General features: G+C 43.9%; 1 protein-coding gene across 1 annotated transcript; it reads right to left on the bottom strand.

Annotated features, from left to right (window-relative positions):
* Nucleotides 1-43: 43 nt before the first annotated feature.
* On the bottom strand, nt 44-2,349 carry LOC121874398. Its single transcript, XM_042378526.1, has one exon. It carries the CDS (start codon nt 1,579-1,581, stop codon nt 220-222), a length of 1,362 nt encoding a protein of 453 aa, XP_042234460.1. The 5' UTR covers nt 1,582-2,349; the 3' UTR covers nt 44-219.
* Nucleotides 2,350-20,000: the final 17,651 nt, after the last annotated feature.

The following is a 20,000-nucleotide window of genomic DNA, read 5'->3' as shown; positions in this document are numbered from 1 at the left end:
AGAAGGTAACATGTCAAAGGTTAACTAAGTCAACATATCTAACTACCTCAGCAGCTTATTGTCAAACAGCTGTATGATTAATACTGAAATAATGAACTGAATAATATATGCCGATAATTGTTTCCTGTTATTATTTAGGTAATATTTTTAATTTATGGAATAATATCTACTGTAGGTGGGACCCTTTAGTATACTATTGTAAGAATAATGATGTCAAGTTTACCTTTTAAAGACGTCTTGGAGAGCTGAGTCAAGAGAGGGGCTGCAGGTTTCTGGGTGCTTCCAGTGATGGTTCATAGTTATGTGTACTGCACAGTTGTTACACGCAGCCACCACCTTCATCAGGTCGACCATGTGGGGAATGTTGTTTGGGTCTCCATTAATATCTACGGTTATCTGGTCTGGTCGACCAAGAGGGAGTAAAGTGGTGTAGACTGACACACTGACCTCTATGTCACCTGTCACCAAATGTGGAATATGTTTAGCGACGTATTTACACAAGGTAGCGTCACACTTCACGTCATTTATCAGGTCTTCCCACTGACTCTCGCGTGTCATACCAGAAGAGTGGAGAAGGCGGACCAGTTCTTCTGCCTTGTCTTCCTTTACCTCTCCTCCGCCGTCAACATATAAAATGCCAGTTAGATGAACCAGAACGTTCTGGTATTTGGTCAGAGTCAGAGACGACGGGTCATCCTTGTGTAGCTCCTGCAGGACCTCCCTGATGGTGCGGGGACCTTGAGACATATTTGGCCTGTCTCCCTGAAGCGAGTCCCTTATATGCAAGGCGCTGTAGAAATCCTGAACTCCCTTGTGGGGGAAACTAAGGCATGGCTTAACTCCTGCACAGAGAGCGTAAGTGTTGCTCGTGATGAGGAAGGCGCCGATAACTTCCTCGAGCAGAATGTTAACACCTCGACATGTTTGTTCAAGGTTGTCTGTCATCTCTTCTGACACATTTAATGAGTTATGTTTTAGGCTTACAAGGGATTCTCGACACATCACTTTAAAGATCTTTTCAACCTTTCTCTTCACACTACTAGCAGATATAACTGTGTCCGGTTTATCTATCAGTCGTTTCACTAATTTTTCTGTCGTCATATCCTTCACTTTACTGTACAGTTGTGTGGCCGTTGTCATATTCTTTACTGTACTTGGATCTTCGGCCCATATGAGAGTAAAGAGTACCAGGTTCATGGGCAATCTTAGGTACTCTCGGAGATGACGTGGCAAACTCTCCAGGTACTCTACCAGTTCTTGTGTACTCTGTGTACTCTTGCCAGCTTGTATCAGCTCTCTGTGGTATTTCTCTGCTAAAGTTCCACGACTTTTAGCAGGAATACCAACAAGTTGTAAATGGACAGCTCCCAGGTGAGGTGGAAGAGTTTTGTAGAAGTCGTCCACCCTCTCTGGCCTTGTAGTACAGACTACAGTAAAGTTATAATTACATAAGACATCCTGGACCAGTGCTTTTGATGCTGTATTCAACTCGTCGAGGCCATCCACCAGCACGAGGACCTTAAAATGCTGGACACATTTGATCATGTCATCTCCTCGACACTTCTTAGCGGTGTCTGGCATCTGTGACTGGACGAGCTGTGAAAAAGACCAGATGTGTTGATTCCTCCCTTCAATATGGAAGAGCAGCAGGAAGTTAGTAAGACCTTGTATGGTGCTCTTGTCGGCCTTCCAATCACTTAATAATTTTATCAAGATAGTCGTCTTACCAACACCGGCGACACCTTCAATAAGTATGATTCTTTTGCCTTTGTCAATGGCAAGTTTTAGAATGTCTTCATATGGTATATCTTGGGCAGCTGTACCTCGCTCCTCCTTAACTTGGATGCCTGTGAACACAGTGCCAATATTAAGGAAAAAGTCTGTACCGGCAATAAACGACACAGGATTAACATTTGTCCGTCTACCAAACAGCTCCACCAACTCTTGTTTACCAGACTGCTCTATGATGTCAATATTGTAGCTGGTTATATCCTCGGGGTCCAGGAGGTTGTCTCTGATGTAGTTGATGTCTTCATCTATGGTTTTAACCCGGTTATCTACTTCATCTTGATCAATGTTAAACACATCTTTTCCTTCACTATATACGTCTTTCAAAAGTTTTTTCAGCTCCTCCGTCTTGTTCTTATAATCCTCAGGACTGACGGCTAACTCCCCGTGAAGCACTTCGTTGCGAAAATCTTTTACAGCTTTGAGTTTTTCCTGAAGGGGGTCCAGCTGGCCACCAGGAGCAGGGCCAGGCAACAAGGTGATGCACAGGTACAGTAGCGAGATGTCATATTTCTTGCCAGAAGGGTCGGCGTCAAGTATCTTAAGCTGATCCTTATTAAATTATTTCTTTAACTGTGTCTTGGTGAAGCCTTTACTCTTCAGGAACTCGGGAAGCTTCATGTCTTCGGCCTTCCCCTCCTGACGTGCTGCTCGGGTGTACATATCCAGCAAGACTGGGCGGCCCAGTTTGTTTAGTGAAGTGATGAGTTTTAACCCGTCTCTCTGCTCCCCGGTAATGGGTGGTGGTGGTGGTGGAGGCGTCGCCATGGTTGGTCATTACTAAGGGACAAAGGTCAACAGTTACTTGAGAGTGCAGCCTAACATTTATAAAGTGTTCATTAAGGTTAAAATACATTTATTAGAGTGAGCGGCGATAATAACACAAGGATAGATTAACTCAGTGTGCCAGTATTTGTTGCCAGAAAAACTAAACATTTATATAAAATCTTTTTTGGTGTACAAATAATGTATATAAGAGTTGTAACATTCTCTTTAATAATCTCTAATATAAGTTGTGCCAACAGTCTCTCTCCTCTCAACCTAATATAAAAACTCGCCCACTGACGCATCACAAATACCAAGAACTTTACAACATTGTTACCATGACAACCAAACTCTCAACAAAGACTAAATCTTCCCCAGTAAACCAAGGGAACTTAGGAGCCTTAATTGACGGCGCTCAACCCTGGCCGTCATGGGAGACTCTAACTATATGGCCACATCGACTGTACGAATTAAATCGCGCCAAATGACCTTAGTAATCCAGCTACTCTTTTGTAGAAACTCTGGCAGACAATTTTCTGGACCTCATCATAACTAACGAGGAAGGTATAGTGGCCACACCTGGCCCCCGTTGGCCAAGGTTCAAGTATTACAGTGGTCATTACAACAGGTTGAGGGAGGGTTATTCACTGGCCTGACTCGCTGGTAAACAAGAACGCAGATACTACCCTCAACATTATAGTGAATAACGTGATCTATTTGAGTGATAAATATATAGTTATATACCCAAGACCAAACCCACTGGCTCCAGGGATACAAGGAGGCAGCTACACGTGAACCGTGCGGCGGTGGACAAAGTTAACAAGAAAACTAAGAAATTCGAGACGTGGGTTAGGACAGGAGGATGTATGCAAGAGCCAGGAACCAAGCTGAGGCAGAGTGTAGAAGGGCTGATAAAGACTTCCAGAGGCGGAGTGCGAGTGAGGTCAAGTCAAACCCAAAAGCTTTTTACCATTATGCAAAGTCAAATTAAAAAAAATGCGTTTAAGCGTAACAGATCTAAGGCTTGAAGATGGTAGTTACGCAGATTCTGACCAGGATAAAGCTGAGTCATTGAACAGCTTCTTTTCCTCGGTGTTCACAAGAGAGGATGCGATTAACCTTCCTGCGTTTGAGGACAGACGGTTCGACACAGCACTGACCCACATTGTGTTCACAGAAGAGGGTATTAGAAATAAACTGTCATAGGTAAAGGTCCATAAGAGTCCCGGCCCTGACATGGTGCATCCCAGAGTGCTAAGAGAGTTGTGCACCGAGCTTGCCGAGCCCCTGAAGATCCTGTTTTGTAAATGCCTGGATGAACAAAAGGTCCCCAGTGAATGGAAAGTGGCTTATGTGAGTCATATCTTCAAGAAGGGCGATCGTCACTCCACGAACAACTATAGACCGGTGAGCCTAACCAGCATAATATGTAAAGTACTTGAGAGTATTATCAGAGATGCCGCGATGGAGCATCTACCACGAAACAACCTTGTAAAGGATTGCCAACACGGTTTTATGCCGGGGCGCTCCTGCTTAACACAATTGCTCAAGGTAAAGGATATTTGGACCCATCTTCTGGAACGGGGTGGTAATATCGACAATATATGCCTAGATTTTGCCAAGGCTTTCGACAATGTACCCAACGAAAGGCTGAAAATCAAACTGGAAGGGTACGAGATTCGGGGAAATGTCCTAGCATGGTCATGACCGCAAGCAGTGTGTGGTGATTAATGACACGAACTCATCAAGTGTACCCGTCACAGGGCAGTGTATTGGGCCCGTTGTTGTTTGTTTGTTTCATTAATGACAAGCCAGAAGATATACACTCTTCCTTACTAATGATGAGGACAATGCCAAGTTATTCAGGTAAATTAAGAACCAAACAGACTGTGAAGAGCTATAGAAAGATCTCTGTCAGCTTCAGGAGTAGTCAAAAGAATGGATTTAATGTTAGGAAGGGCAAGAGGACGTTGGTGGTACAGCGTAACTCTCACCTGTATGTCAAGGGTTCGAGCCTCGGCCCAGGCACAGGGAAGAAGGGTGTTATCCAGTGTGACTCTCACTACAGGCTTCCCGGTCTCGGGTTTCCTCCTGTACTAGATAGACCGACCACCTGAACGGCTAGTAAGGTGATAACTGGTCAAAATGATAAAGAGGATGCACCTATAAAATGTATCAACAGTACGGAGGCGTATTACAGGATTTCCTTCGCTTTATATCTCTCTATATTTTGTTTATTTTTCTTATAAATTCTTTGCATGACTCGTCATCATGTCTGTCTCTTTTAAACTTACGAGAGAGTTGATGTCTGTGTCTAGTTGATTCTAATATGGACTTATATACTTTGGGGCCTCAACTGACGCCACCTCGGTTGCTGGAGGATCGGCTTTTTTCACACTTCATTTTTCCAACATTCGCGGCCTGAGATCCAATTTTCCTTCTGTGGAGCACCATCTATTAACCTCTTCCCCCGACCTCTTACCACTATCTGAACTTCAACTGACCAAAGCAGCTTCACCCAAACCTTTTCAAGTCTTCAACTACAGCCTTTATACCTCCTTCCGTTCTAAGGGAGGTGTATGGGCCTACTGCAACACGCGTACACCTATAGCTCGACTCACGGATCTTGAATCTTCCCTTTATGATGTCATCTGGCTCAAAATATCTCTACCAACTATGACTATTTTTCTTTGTTTCCTATACTGTTCTCCCAACTCTACCAACTATTTGGAACTCTTGACTATCTCACTTCTTGCCATGAGTCGTTGCTCTCCACACACCCCCAACACCGAAATCCTCTACTTAGAGGATTTCAATGTACATCACAGAGAGTGGCTTGGCTCTGCAAGGGATGACCCAGTTGGAGCTGAGGCACTCTCTTTTCCCTGCTTAATCATTTGGAACAAATAATTAAACGCGATCAACTTGCTAACATTCTTGATCTTTGTTTTACCTCTAGCCGTTCACACTATTGATACTCAATTTCTGCCCCCTTAGGGTCTTCTAATCACAATCTTATTTCTATTAAATCAAACTGGGCACGACCACCTCCCCCACCCCCCTCTAAACGTCAACTATGGCACTATCGGAGGGCAAGCTGGCAAGCCTTGCGAGAATTCTTCACCGACTTTCCTTGGGATGAATGTTGTTTCTCCACTCGTAGGGACTCCTCGGTATGTGCTGACAGCATTGCTGGGGTTATACAGTGTGGTATGAATGCATTTATCCCATCTTCAAGCAAAACTTTCACTTTACAATCATGGTTTGATCGCTCCTGCTCTCTTGCTTGCAGGGTGAGAGATAGGGCATATCGAGCTATGAAACTATCTCCTTCTCCTATTACCCACACCTCTTTTATTACTTCTAGGAATCGTTGTAAGGCTATTTTTCTTAGGGCCAAGCGGAATTTTATAAAAATAAAGACTCTGTTCTTCCTCAAGTAAATCCTTCTGGTCCTTAACCAAAAACATCGGTAATAACTTCTGCACTCCTTCTTTTCCTCCTCTCTTCCGACCTAATAACTCTCTATAGCCAACTCTCCCCCTGACAAAGCCAATCTCTTTGGCACCTTATTCTCCTCTAATTCCACCTTAGGCGATTCCATCTCTATCCCTCCTACCCCTGCTCCTCTTACTGAACCTACAATATGCACTTTCCTATAATCTTCACTCGTAGGGATGCCGGTGTGTTATCCAGGTTGGAGGGAAGTAAGGCGCATGGACCGGACAGAATACCCCCTCGTGTTCTGAGGGAGTGTGCTGAAGCTCTGGCCCCTGTGCTTTATAATGTATATCTATCAGACCAAAGCATCCAGGCCAATAGTATAACATAGATTTAGCAGTAACCAGGGGAGCACGTGTTCACCCACGGAAGTTGACACACCCTACAGTGACTAAGGTGAGACAAGGACCTGACCCAAAGGAGGTCAAGGTCACAAAGGGAACAAGAATTCTCACCGCCACGCGATTAGCTTAACCCGGCGTCATGACCTTGTTAACTCAAGGAACTGCTTCCCAGCCAGCACTTCTGTTACCTGACCTAACAGCCGATCTAGACACACCCAGATGCCGGCTGGAGATCTCCAATATAAAGGCCCTGCAGCTCCTTCCACGAGGATTAGACTATCACTCACTCACACTCACCAGCCAGCCTTCGCCGTGATTGGACCTCTCTCAAGACCCTTCACCGCCAAAACCAGCCAGCCAGCCTTTGTCCTAAACTGTTGACGACCGTTGGAGCGCAAACTACCATTACTTGACGCCACTAACCATGCCCACCCAAACATTCGGGAAGCTCTCTCCAGACAACGCCCTCTGTGTATCCCCCCACTGATCAGGGGTGTCTCCTGATCAGAGGCGGCCCAGATTGGGTGCTCTGCAGCGGAGTTGTGCCGCGGTCCCACTGGTGTTACTTGCACCAGTGGCTGTCCTTCCTTCTTTCTCGCCCTGGCCTGGGGACCTGCACCCTAGAGGGGTATTCGTCCTTTTTTTTAGGTCAAGGTGGGGAAAGGATGGAAGGCATGCTGGGGCTCAAGGCACAGCCAGACATGAGGGATAGAGAAGTCACAACATATAGTCGTGGGGGGAAAGGTTGGAAAAGAAGTTTAATGAGTTAAACAGAGGGGGACGACACCCCTTGTTTTACATATTACAGAGTTTGTTGGCTAACTAAGCTAACCCAGTTGACCTCTGACCCAGCTTGGAGAAGGTCGTGCCCGATCGTGCTCCCGCTAGAGACCAAGGAAAATGGCCGCTTTGGATCGTTGTGTCGTGGGGGAAGAGGAGGGGAGTGTGGGGAAAGATGACCTCCTTGCCACGCTGTTAAGGCAGCTGGGGCAGTTGAGGAGTGAGGTTGACACTCAAAAGGGGGAAAATGAAGCCCTCAGGACGGAACTCCTTCAGGTAGGTGTCCTGCCTAGCAGGACACCTGCGAAGGAGGAGCAGGCGTGGAGAGTGGTTGTCTCCAAGGGGACTAGGGTCAGGCTCAGGAAAGCTGACCAGGGGGTGGAGTGCAGTAACCCTTACCAGGTGCTGCAGGAAGCTGGCGAGGAAGAGAAGAGGCAGGACGGTATGGATCAAGGAGAGGAAAGGGCAGTTGTACAAACCCTGCCCACAGGTAAGGTCGTGGTAGTTGGTGACAGCCAGGTGAGGTTTATGGATAGGGCTTTTTGTGCGAGAGATAGGAAACGTAGGACTAGGGTGTGTTTTCCTGGGGCTGGGATAGGGCATGTAGCCGAGAGGTTAGACAGGGTTTTGTCAGGGGAGGGTACCAATCCAGTAGTGTGTCTTAGTGTGGGAGGAAACGACATAGGTAAGGTTAGGAGTGAGGAACTTTTCAAGAGGTATAGGGAGGCGCTGGGGAAGATTAGAGATAGGGGAGGGATCCCGATAGTATGTGGTGTCTTGCCTAGAAGAGGGGTTGGTCGTGGATGGCTGTCCAGGGCAATTGCTATAAATTGCCTACTGGAAAAACATTGTGCAAACAATGGTTGGGCATTCATTGATAACTGGCAACGATTCTATGGCAACGACTACCTGTACTGTCGCGACGGAGTACACTTGTCTCGTGAGGAGGTAAAGACGTTGTCTGCATCCCTGGAGCGTGAAATTGTCACTCCGAAGGGGGGGTTTCGCCAGTAGAGAGGGGTCGGGGAAAGTGGGAGTCAAAAAACAAGCAGGTCCTGGGAAGTAAAATTAGTTGCTCAGGACAAGGGGTAAAACAGGACCAGGGAAGGGTAGGTTTAAATGTATACTATACAAACAGTAGGAGCGTTAGAAATAAAATAGACTTGCTGAGAGCGGTTGTATGTACCAAGAATGTAGACGTCATAGCAATCACCGAAACTTGGATGAATCTGGCGAGCAAAATTTTTTTATCAGAGTACCACATAGAAGAGTACAACCTTTTTCACAAGGACAGGGAAGGTAGGAAAGGGGGAGGGGTCGCACTCTTCGTCAAGGATACATTAAAATGTTGTACTAATAATTCAATAATGGGTGAAATAGGAACCGAGTCTGTGTGGGTAGAAATCACGGAAGGAAGAGAAAAACTAATTATGGGAGTGATTTACAGGCCCCCAAGTCTTGGCAAAGAAGCAGCTCAGCCCATATGGCAGGAAATGAGTAGGGCAGCAAAATATAACAACCTATGCATTATGGGGGATTTCAACTTCAGAAATATTGACTGGGACAACATTGTAGGCGACTATGAATCTGAAGACTTCCTAGACGCAGTACAGGACAATTTTTTGAAACAACTAATTACAGAACCTACTAGAGGTGACAATATATTAGACCTAGTATTAACAAATAAAGAAAATATTATCAGAGATATCTCAGTAGGGGAAGAACTAGGTAACAGTGATCACAGAGAAATCAGGTTCACCTTAAATTGGGAAACGAAAAACAATGACAATATGGTCAGAGTTCCAAACTTTCGGTTGGCGGATTATCAGGGGTTAAGAAGGTACCTAGGTGAGGTCACCTGGGAACAGTCACGTCAGTTCCCAGTAGGAAGGGGTGAGGTCATAGATGACACAACAATTGATCATGACTATAATATATTCACTAGTATACTACATATAGCACAAGAACAAAATATACCACACAGAAAAATTAGGTCAAATAAGAATGAGCCAAGGTGGATGACCAGAAAACTTAAACATGACATAGGAATAAAGAAAGGAATATATAAGAAATTAAAGGGAGGGGAGGAGCAGCTCAGAAACAGGTATAATGAACTATCTAGGAATGTTAAGAAAAATGTAAGGAAAGCAAAGAGAGACTATGAAATCAAAATAGCAAGAGAATCCAAGGCGAATCCCAAGGGATTTTTCCAGGTATATAGGACAAAGGTCAAGGACAAAGTTGGGCCTTTAAAGTCAGGGAAGGGAGAATTGATAAATGGCAGTGAGGAAATAAGCAAAGCATTGAACAGCTACTTCTTATCAGTTTTCACAGAAGAAATTTGCGATGAAATTCCGGAGGTGGAACTAATATTTGAGGGAAAGGAAGAAGAGAAATTAAAGAGTATCACTATCAGAAAAGAGGATGTTCTTAAGAAGATAAATAAACTAAAGAATACAAAATCCCCAGGGCCGGATGAAATTTTTCCTCGAGTTTTAAAAGAGTGAAGGGAAGAGATTAGCGGACCCCTCGTAAACTTATTTACAAAATCATTAGACACTGGAGTTGTGCCAGAGTTGTGGAAACAGGCAAATGTAATACCCATATTCAAAAAGGAAGACAAAGCATCAGCGTCAAATTACCGGCCGATCAGTTTGATGTCAGTAGTGGGGAAATTTCTTGAATCAAATTATAGCAGATAGTATCCGATCGCATCTAGAGAAAAGCAAATTAATCTACGACTCTCAACATGGGTTTACAAAGGGAAAATCTTGTCTAACAAATCTGCTAACGTTTTTTAGGAAAGTCTTCGAGGTAGTAGATAATGACGAAAATTACGATGTTATTTACTTAGACTTTAGCAAAGCATTTGACAGAGTACCGCATCAGAGGCTTCTGAGAAAAATTAAGGCTCATGGTATCGAGGGAAAGTTTTAAATTGGATAAAATCATGGCTCACCGATAGAATGCAGAGGGTCAGCGTAGATGGTGTTAAATCTGAGTGGGGCCGTGTAACCAGTGGGGTTCCCCAGGGGTCAGTACTAGGCCCACTCTTGTTCATAATCTACATAAACGATTTAGATACTGGGATCAGCAGTGACATAAGCAAGTTTGCGGATGACACCAAAATAGGGGGGCAAATTAATTCAGGGCAGGATGCAAATGCATTACAGGAGGATCTAAATAAACTGCAGGGGTGGTCTGAAAAATGGCAAATGAAATTCAACACCAGCAAGTGCAGCGTACTTAATATTGGAAGAACAAATATTTATAATGTATACAGCCTTAACAACATCAACCTAGAGAAGTCGACTTGTGAAAGAGACCTAGGGGTACTTGTAAGCCCGGACCTAAGGCCTAGAAAACAGTGCGTTAATGTTCTAAATAAGGCAAACAGAGCATTGGGTTTTATATCTAGAAGTGTAAGTAATAAGCGTGCAGAGGTCTTATTGAAACTATATCTTGCGCTAGTCAGGCCGCACCTCGATTACGCGGTTCAGTTCTGGTGCCCCTATTATAGAATGGATATAAATTCACTAGAGTCGGTGCAGCGAAGAATGACAAATATGATTCCGGGACTTAGAAACCTTCCATATCAGGATAGGTTAAAGAAACTTAACTTGCATTCCCTAGAAAGACGAAGAGTGCGGGGAGATATGATAGAAGTATTTAAGTGGATGAAAGGAATCAATAAAGGGGATATAGATAAAGTTCTTATAATATCCGAGCAGGATAGGACTCGGAGCAACGGATTCAAGTTGGATAAGTTTAGGTTTAGGAGGGAGATAGGAAGAAACTGGTTCACAAATAGGGTGGTGGACGAGTGGAACAAGCTTAGCAACTTTGTAGTAAGTGCGGGAACTCTGGAAAGTTTCAAAAGGAGGCTAGATAGATTCATGGATGATAGAGAGTGGTAGTAACTCTCGACAGGAGCTGCCATGCACAGGCCAACAAGCCTATTGCAGACTCCTTATTTTCTTATGTTCTTATGAGATTAGCAGACCCCTTGTAAATTTATTTACAAAATCATTAGACACCGGAGTTGTGCCAGACTTGTGGAAACAGGCAAATGTAGTACCCATATTCAAAAAGGGAGACAAAGCATCAGCGTCAAATTACCGGCCGATCAGTTTGACGTCAGTAGTGGGGAAATTTCTTGAATCAATTATAGCAGATAGCATCCGATCGCATCTAGAGAAAAGCAAATTAATCTACGACTCGCAACATGGGTTTAGAAGAAGAAGAAGAAGAACATAAGAAAATAAGGAGTCTGCAATAGGCCGGTTGGCCTGTGCATGGCAGCTCCTGTCGAGAGTTACTACCACTCTCTATCATCCATGAATCTATCTAGCCTCCTTTTGAAACTTTCCAGATTTCCGCACTTACTACAAAGTTGCTAAGCTTGTTCCACTCGTCCACCACCCTATTTGTGAACCAGTTTCTTCCTATCTCCCTCCTAAACCTAAACTTATCCAACTTGAATCCGTTGTTCCGAGTCCTATCCTGCTCGGATATTATAAGAACTTTATCTATATCCCCTTTATTGATTCCTTTCACCCACTTAAATACTTCTATCATATCTCCCCGCACTCTTCGTCTTTCTAGGGAATGCAAGTTAAGTTTCTTTAACCTATCCTGATATGGAAGGTTTCTAAGTCCCTGAATCATTTTTGTCATTCTTCGCTGCACCGACTCTAGTGAATTTATATCCATTCTATAATAGGGGCACCAGAACTGAACCGCATAATCGAGGTGCGGCCTAACAAATCTGCTGACGTTTTTTAGGAAAGTCTCCGAGGTAGTTAATAATGGCGAAAACTACGATGTTATTTACTTAGACTTTAGCCAAGCATTTGACAGAGAACCGCATCAGAGGCTTCTGAGAAAAATTAAGGCTCATGGCATCGAGAGGAAAGTTTTAAATTGGATAAAATCATGGCTCACTGATAGAAAGCAGAGGGTCAGCGTAGATGGTGTTAAATCTGAGTGGGGCCATGTAACCAGTGGGGTTCCCCAGGGGTCAGTACTAGGCCCACTCTTGTTCATAATCTACATAAACGATCTAGATACTGGGATCAGCAGTGACATAGTTGTGTTCTGACCTCACTAGGGGAAAGGTCACGGCAGGGTTAGCTCCCAAGGGATAATTATCAGATATGGCCAGCGCTATGTGTGGTCTGGGGTCTGCGAGTTTGTTGGCCAAGCTGGAATGGGCCATGGAAGAATTGGAGAGGGCCAAGGAAGAAATAGAGAGGGCCAAGGAAGAAATAGAGAGGGCCACTTTGGAGAACCTGAAATTAAAAGAAGAGATGGCGAGATTGAAGGGGGAGGCGGGACAGGGAAAGCCATTGTCTGACGAAAATTCAAGCGAGTGGAAGGTTGTAAGGAAAGGGAAGACCAAACTGGTGATGAAGAAACACACCAAGGATACGTCAACAACGACATCAGCAGCTAAGTGCACCAACTGGTTCAGTCCCTTGATAGACGAATTGGACGTTAGTACAGTCAGGGACAGGACTGACAAGGTAGGTATAAAAACTTTAATTGTTGGTGACTCATAGGTAAGGTACTTGGACAGAGCCTTTTGTGGTAAAAATAAAAATAGGGTGAGGGTGCGTTCGCCAGGAGCTGGGGTGGGGGATATAATGGACAGGATGGACAATTTCTGGTCTGGTAATGGGAACAAACCCATTATCTGCCTCAGTGCAGGAGGCAATGATATTGGCCGGTGTAGGAGCGAGGAGCTTCTTGATAAGTTCAAGGCAGCTATATATCGTATTAGGACTAAGGGAGGGATCCCTATCATATGCTGTGTCCTGCCTAGAAGGAGAGTTGGCAGTGAATGGTTGTCAAGGGCAGTTGGTGTCAACGACCGTCTTGACAGATATTGCAAGTCAATATCAGTCCCATTCATTGACAACTGGGACAACTTCTACGGCAGAAGGGACCTTTATGCTAGGGATGGGGTGCACCTGTCTAGGGATGGAGTAGCAACCCTGGCTGGGGCTCTAGAGGGGGCAGTTCAAAAGATATAGAATCTTTAAACTGCTAGGAGAACATATGAGCATGGGGATGGAGGAGAATGCAGTGGGAGCGGGTAAACAAAGTGAAAGATTACAGGGAAATAGTGTTAGGAATGATGACAAAACTAAATTAGACAGGGAGTTTAAAACTAAACGCGGTAAGGGGAGGACTCAGAACACGACTAACTTAAATGTATACTACGCGAACAGTAGAAGTATGAGAAACAAAATGGATGATATTAGGGCCTTGGTATGTACCGAAAAAATCGACATAATAGCATTCACTGAAGCATGGATCAACCTAAACTCACGTGAGTTACCGGTCGAATACCAAATTGCGGGTTACAAACTGTTCCATACCGATAGGCAGATTAGGAAAGGAGGCGGAGTAGCAATCTATGTTTGGGATAATGTGAAGTGTGAAATTAATAAGGAAATAAGAACTGAGCGGAATACAGAAACAATTTGGATAGAATTAATCGACAGTAGGGAAAAATTAATCACAGGAGTAATATATAGACCTCCCAATCTTGATAGAGTCAATGAGCGACTTATCTGGGATGAAATGCGCAGGGCTTCCATACACAACAAAGTCTGTATAGTAGGCGACTTTAACCTTGGCCAAATAGATTGGATTGACCTTACAGGTAACTCAGAATCAGAGGATTTTCTCGAGACGATCCAGGACTGTTTCCTAAGTCAACATATAACCGAACCTACCCAGGGTAGTAATATACTTGATTTAGTTCTGTCAAACAGAGAAAACCTCATTAGCAATGTCGAGTTAGGGAACGAACTTGCAAACAGCGATCACAAAGAAATTAGATTCCAGTTAGATTTTCAGGGCAGACGTAAGAAAAATTCCACTGAAGTACCAGATTTCAGAAGGGCAAACTTTGACAGTTTAAAGAGGCAGCTGAGAGAGGGGGTGTCGCGCTTGGCTGTGAACCTGACAGATGACACCGACCTGATAACGAGATCTGAGATTGCCGAGTTCCACGACAATTTAAATAATGAGTTACTTAATGCACAAAGGCAGAACATACCATACAAAAACCTCAGATCAGACAACAATGACCCTAAGTGGATAAATAATTATTTAAAGAACATCATTGGTCAAAGGAAGGCTATAGGTAGAAGGATAAATCGTGGCGAAATTTACCTCCGGGATTATTATAGGGTATTGGCGAGTAGGGTTAAAACCGAGATAAGGAAAGCCAAGAGGAATAATGAGGTAAGGATAGCAAGGGAGGCGAAGACAAACCCCAAAGGATTCTACTAAATGTATCAAACTAAAACACGAGAAAAGATTGGACCAATACGGTCAGATACCGGCAAGCTCACTGATAACGACAGAGAAATGAGCAATAATTTGAATAAATATTTTTCAACAGTTTTCACCACAGAAAATTTAAACATGATACCTGGGGCACTGACTCTATTCAGAGATAGTGAAGAAAACAAATTATGCGAGATAGTAGTGACTAGTAACGATGTTAGTAAGCAAATAGACGAACTAAAGCCTAATAAGTCACCTGGTCCCGATGAGATATTTGCCAGAGTATTAAAGGAGTGTAAGGAAGAGCTTAGTATGCCCTTAGCAAAGTTGTTTAACATGTCCTTAAAAACAGGTGTAGTACCAGAATCCTGGAGGATAGCGAATGTAATACCAATTTTCAAGAAGGGGGATAGATCACTACCCTCTAACTACCGCCCAATCAGTCTAACATCAATAGTTACCTGGAGAAGCACCAATTGATCAATGATTCCCAGCATGGCTTCACAAGCGGACGTTCATGTCTAACTAATCTATTAATATTCTTTTCATCAGTTTTCGAATCGGTAGACGAGGGGCACAATTATGATGTGGTATCTCTCGACTTTAGCAAATCCTTCAACAGAGTCCCCTACAAAAGACTTATTAGAAAGGTAGAAGCACATGGCATCAAAGGTAACATCCTTAAATGGATTAGGGCATGGTTACAGGACAGGAAACAGAAAGTGAGCATTAATGGCACTAAGTACTATTGGAGCAACGTCACAAGTGGAGTTCCCCAAGGCTCAGTACTTGGACCATTATTATTTATTATATACATAAACGACATAGATATCGGCATAGACAACAACATAAGCAAATTTGCTGATGACACTAAAATAGGACGTGTTATTAAATCTGACGAGGACTCCGCAAAACTACAGGAAGATCTAAACAAATTTTTCGAATGGTCTGAAAAATGGCAGATGAAATTCAACGTGGACAAATGTATAGTACTCAGTATAGGAGATGTAAACAGGGAAACTAGATACCAGATGAACAACGATGCCATAGAGAAATCCGACTGCGAGAGAGATTTAGGAGTAATGATAAGTAGGAACCTTAAGCCAAGTAAACAATGTGTTTTTGCTCGTAACAAGGCTAATAAAGTACTTGGTTCATACAAAGGAGTGTTAGTTACAAGACTAGCGAGGTCATCCTAAAACTGTATCTTGCTCTTGTGAGACCACACCTGGATTATGCAGTTCAGTTCTGGTCACAATATTACAGAATGGATATAGAATCCTTGGAAAGAATTCAGAGGAGAATGACAAGACTAATCCCGGGCATTAGGAACCTTGAGTATAGAGACAGGTTAAAGCATCTTAATTTGCACTCCCTCGAGAGACGTAGAGCGAGGGGCGACCTGATAGAGGTGTTTAAGTGGAAGGCAGGGCTAAACAAAGGGGACATTACAAAGGTACTCAAACTATCCAACCAGGAGCGAACTCGTAACAATGGTTTTAAATTAGACAAATTTAGATTTAGGCGTGAAATAGGTAAACACTGGTTTGGAAACAGAGTAGTGGATGAATGGAACAAGTTACCAAATATCATCATTAACTCGAATACGCTGAATAGCTTCAAACATAGGTTGGATGCTTATATGAGCAATAGGGGTTGGGTGTAAACGGGACTGCCCAGTATGGGCCAGTAGGACCGCTGCAGTTTCCTCCATTCTTATGTTCTTATGTTCCTATAAGCAAGTTTGCGGATGACACCAAAATAGGGCGGCAGATTAATTCAGGGCAGGATGCAAATGCATTACAGGAGGATCAAAATAAACTGCAGGGGTGGTCTGAAAAATGGCAAATGAAATTCAATACCAGCAAGTGCAGCGTACTTAATATTGGAAGAACAAATACTGACAATGTATACAGCCTTAACAACATCAACCTAGAGAAGTCGACTTGTGAAAGAGACCTAGAGGTACTTGTAAGCCCGGACCTACGACCTAGAAAACAGTGCGTTAATGTTCGAAATAAGGCAAACAGACTATTGGGTTTTATATCTAGAAGTGTAAGTAATAAGAGTGCAGAGGTCTTATTGCAACTATATCTTGCGCTAGTCAGGCCGCACCTCGATCATGCGGTTCAGTTCTGGTGCCCTTATTATAGAATGGATATCAATTCACTGGAGTCGGTGCAGCGAAGAATGACGAAAATGATTCCGGGACTTAGAAACCTTCCATATCAGGATAGGTTAAAGAAACTTAACTTGCTTTCCCTAGAAAGACGAAGAGTGCGGGGAGATATGATAGAAGTATTTAAGTGGGTGAAAGGAATCAATAAAGGGGATATAGATAAAGCTCTTATAATATCCGAGCAGGATAGGACTCGGAGCAACGGATTTAAGTTGGATAAGTTTAGATTTAGGAGGGAGATAGGAAGAAACTGGTTCACAAATAGGGTGGTGGACGAGTGGAACAAGCTTACCAACTTTGTAGTAAGTGCTGGAACTCTGGGAAGTTGCAAAAGGAGGCTGGATAGATTCTTGGATGATAGAGAGTGGTTGTAACTCTCGACAGGAGCTGCCATGTACAGGCCAACCGGCCTATTGCAGACTCCTTATTTTCTTATGTTCTTATGTTCAATGGTTACTTTAGTAGACAATGACTAGTTTGATTTTACAATTACATGTTTATTAAAATAATTATTACGTCATGGACTCACTAGATTGGGGCGTGTTAAATGTGAACTTACATCATCTAAGTTTTAATCTAAGGTGGATCACTGTGGCGGGATGGGTTGTTGTAGCGCGGGTAGACTCCGTGGCCACCAGGCGCGGGGTCGCCCTCCGCTGATGTCTTCCCCGCGTAGGTGGTCTGGGCTGTGAGGGTCGTCCAGGAGCTTGTCTCAAACCTTATTCCCTAGGCGATGGAACCTGACGTTGAGGGCCTCTGTTTTATTTCTCAGGTGGATGGTTTCCACTGTCTCCTGGTAGGGTGGCGCTTGGTCGTATTAAAGATGTACAGCAGGCGCGTCAGGTTTTCGGGTAGCTCCAGTTGTATGATCTTATACTGCAGCCCTGCGTGCCAAACTTTGTCAAACGCCTTGCTGATGTCCCTCAGTACTACGTTGCACCGCAGGCGGCCAGTCATGGTGTTGGCGATCTGCTCGTAGGCCTGTGTTATGGCGGCGGATGTGCCTCGCTACTGGCGGAAGCCGAACTGGCGGGGATTATGCACGTCTTCGTCCTCCAGATACATCCACAACTGCTTGTTTACCATTTTTTTCGAGGATTTTGGCAGGTACCTCTAGCAGCGATATTGGTCGACAGTTTTCGACTTTGTTTGGAGGCTTCCCTGCTTTTGATATGAGGCGAATAACTGCGATTTTGAACATCTTAGGGAAGTATCCAGAGACGAGGCAGGCGTTGCATATATATATAAAACTGTCTGTTTTATTGAGTCCTTGATGGTTCTTATCTCTGATTGCAGGACTTCCATGGTCTCGCTGACATCGTTGAGTTTTTGTGAGTCTGCTTGAGTTTCTTTCAGAGCGTCTTTTAGTGTTTGGCTGTAAGCCATGATCGTCGACCGAGTGGTCTTTTCTGGTTTCTTTTTGTTTGGTTATTTCGGTCAGTTTCTTCTCTGTTTCTTGAGTTAGCTGTTTCCTGACCAGGCAGGTGGCAGAGAAGGCCCTGTGGCTACCCTCGCTGACGACACACTTTTTGATGGTGCTACGGCAGTCTTTGTAGAAGTGTTGATCAGATGAACACTCAGAGCATATGACCCCTTGCAGGGGGCAGTTCTTGGTCATGTGGTCATTGTATTTATAGCACTCCATACATTGTTGGATGGGCGTATACTTTTCATATTCTATTTGGTGTGATGAGATGGAAGTGCCATATGCATTAAGGTGTGTCATAGGAGGGAAGATCAGCTAAAACTAATGGCCCATCACTTTTTTGGTAGATTTTAGTGTATATAAACAGAAAATAATTTCAGTTTCAATATTTTGCAACCTTTTGCTAGGTAAATTTTAGCGTGAAATTTATCGAAAATCTAACGTACAGCTGCATTAGTGCATTACAATTAAATAGTGAACATTGCTTTCTGACTTCATTCTTTAACAACCCAACTAACAATATTTTTTTCTGTTTCAGATTCTGATGCATTTATAAGTTGATAATATTTGCGATGGCTGCTTGTGTCAGGACGAGGAACCAAAAATCCAGCCATCTCAGTCACTATCTTGGGTCTGGGAGAGAGCTCCTGAAGTCGGAGTTGCCTACATTGAGAGATGCTTTGAGATACGGTGTTTTAATCAGGCAAATCAGTGAAAAGAACCAAAGAACTTACACATCCAAAGACATTGCCAGTGATATGACCAAAGCTGTCTTGGCACAGTACACTCTGGCTAACGCTCAGTTCAAGCTTCCAGTCATAACAAGTCAGAAGAAGATTAGTGAGAGACTGCTAGCCAGTTGGGAAAAGGCAAGAGATATCTCTCTTGGGAGAGGAAAACTTGCAGTTAAGGACAGCTTTGCCAAGCAACTGGACCAGTTATTTGACATAATCACTTGCAAGTGCCCAATTGTTCTCTGTCCTGAGTTTGGATGCGGTCGTGACTGTAAATCCGAGGCCCACATCTCCTGTATTTGCAAGCGTGAACTGAAGATTCCTGTGATCGAACTGGCATTTGTCAAAGCACAGAGAGAGAAGACTGGCAGTATAGGGGCTCTCATGATTTCTAGCCAAGATATTCCGGAGTCCAAGAGACAGGAGGCTGCCACAGAGAGACAGAAGAGGAGAAGAGTTGCCGAGGAAAAAGAGACCTGAGAAGGCCCAGGGTGAGGTAAAAAAGGCCGATGATTGGATTTAATGACTTCCCATGGCTGATCCGAGTGCTGACCAGGAGAATGGTGACTTTCTGGTCCTTAACTCCAGAAAATAATGATCCCAAACCTCCAGGCATAAGATTCGAAATAGGAAAGATATCCCTGAGCATAGCCTGGGCCAGCATGCGACACCACACTGGTCTCAGAGAAACTGTAGAGATAGCAAATAGCTGCCTGGATTGGACGGGTGGTTTGATACACCACGATGTTCACCTGGTGATAGATCATAACAAAAGTGCAAGGAGAGCTCAGAGAAACTTGTCAACTCCAGAAGAGGAGTTTGGATAAGGGGATAAGAGAAAATGGAATCAATTGTTTGTTCTTGATGGGAGAAGGGATGACACCCAAAGTGTTCATGAAAGTTGGAGATTCGGACAAGTTGTTCCCTGCCATGGTGAAGGAGGAACACTACTCCTGCTGCAGTGAACCAGGAGGGAAGTATTTGTGGCATTTCACTCCAGAGAAAGATGACATCAGGAAACCAGCTGAGATAGTGGCAGATAACATTGTGAACTTGCTCAGAGAGAGGAACGTAGACCAGACCCTGCAGGCCATTGGAGAGGACAGCACCAACACGAACACAGGGTGGCAAGGGGGGGTCATACAGTGGATAGAGCGGAAGATTGGGAGGAAGCTGGTCTG

This window comes from Homarus americanus, unplaced genomic scaffold (genome assembly GCF_018991925.1).
Source record: "Homarus americanus isolate GMGI-L3 unplaced genomic scaffold, GMGI_Hamer_2.0 scaffold31526, whole genome shotgun sequence".
Lineage (NCBI taxonomy): Eukaryota > Metazoa > Arthropoda > Malacostraca > Decapoda > Nephropidae > Homarus > Homarus americanus.
The sequence above is the reverse complement of the archived record's forward strand: the minus strand, read 5'-3'. Positions and strand labels throughout refer to the sequence as shown.

Coding starts and splice junctions, on each gene's coding strand:
- LOC121874398 (XM_042378526.1), bottom strand. CDS start 1,581: ATGCCAGACACCGCTAAGAAGTGTCGAGGAGATGACATGATCAAATGT.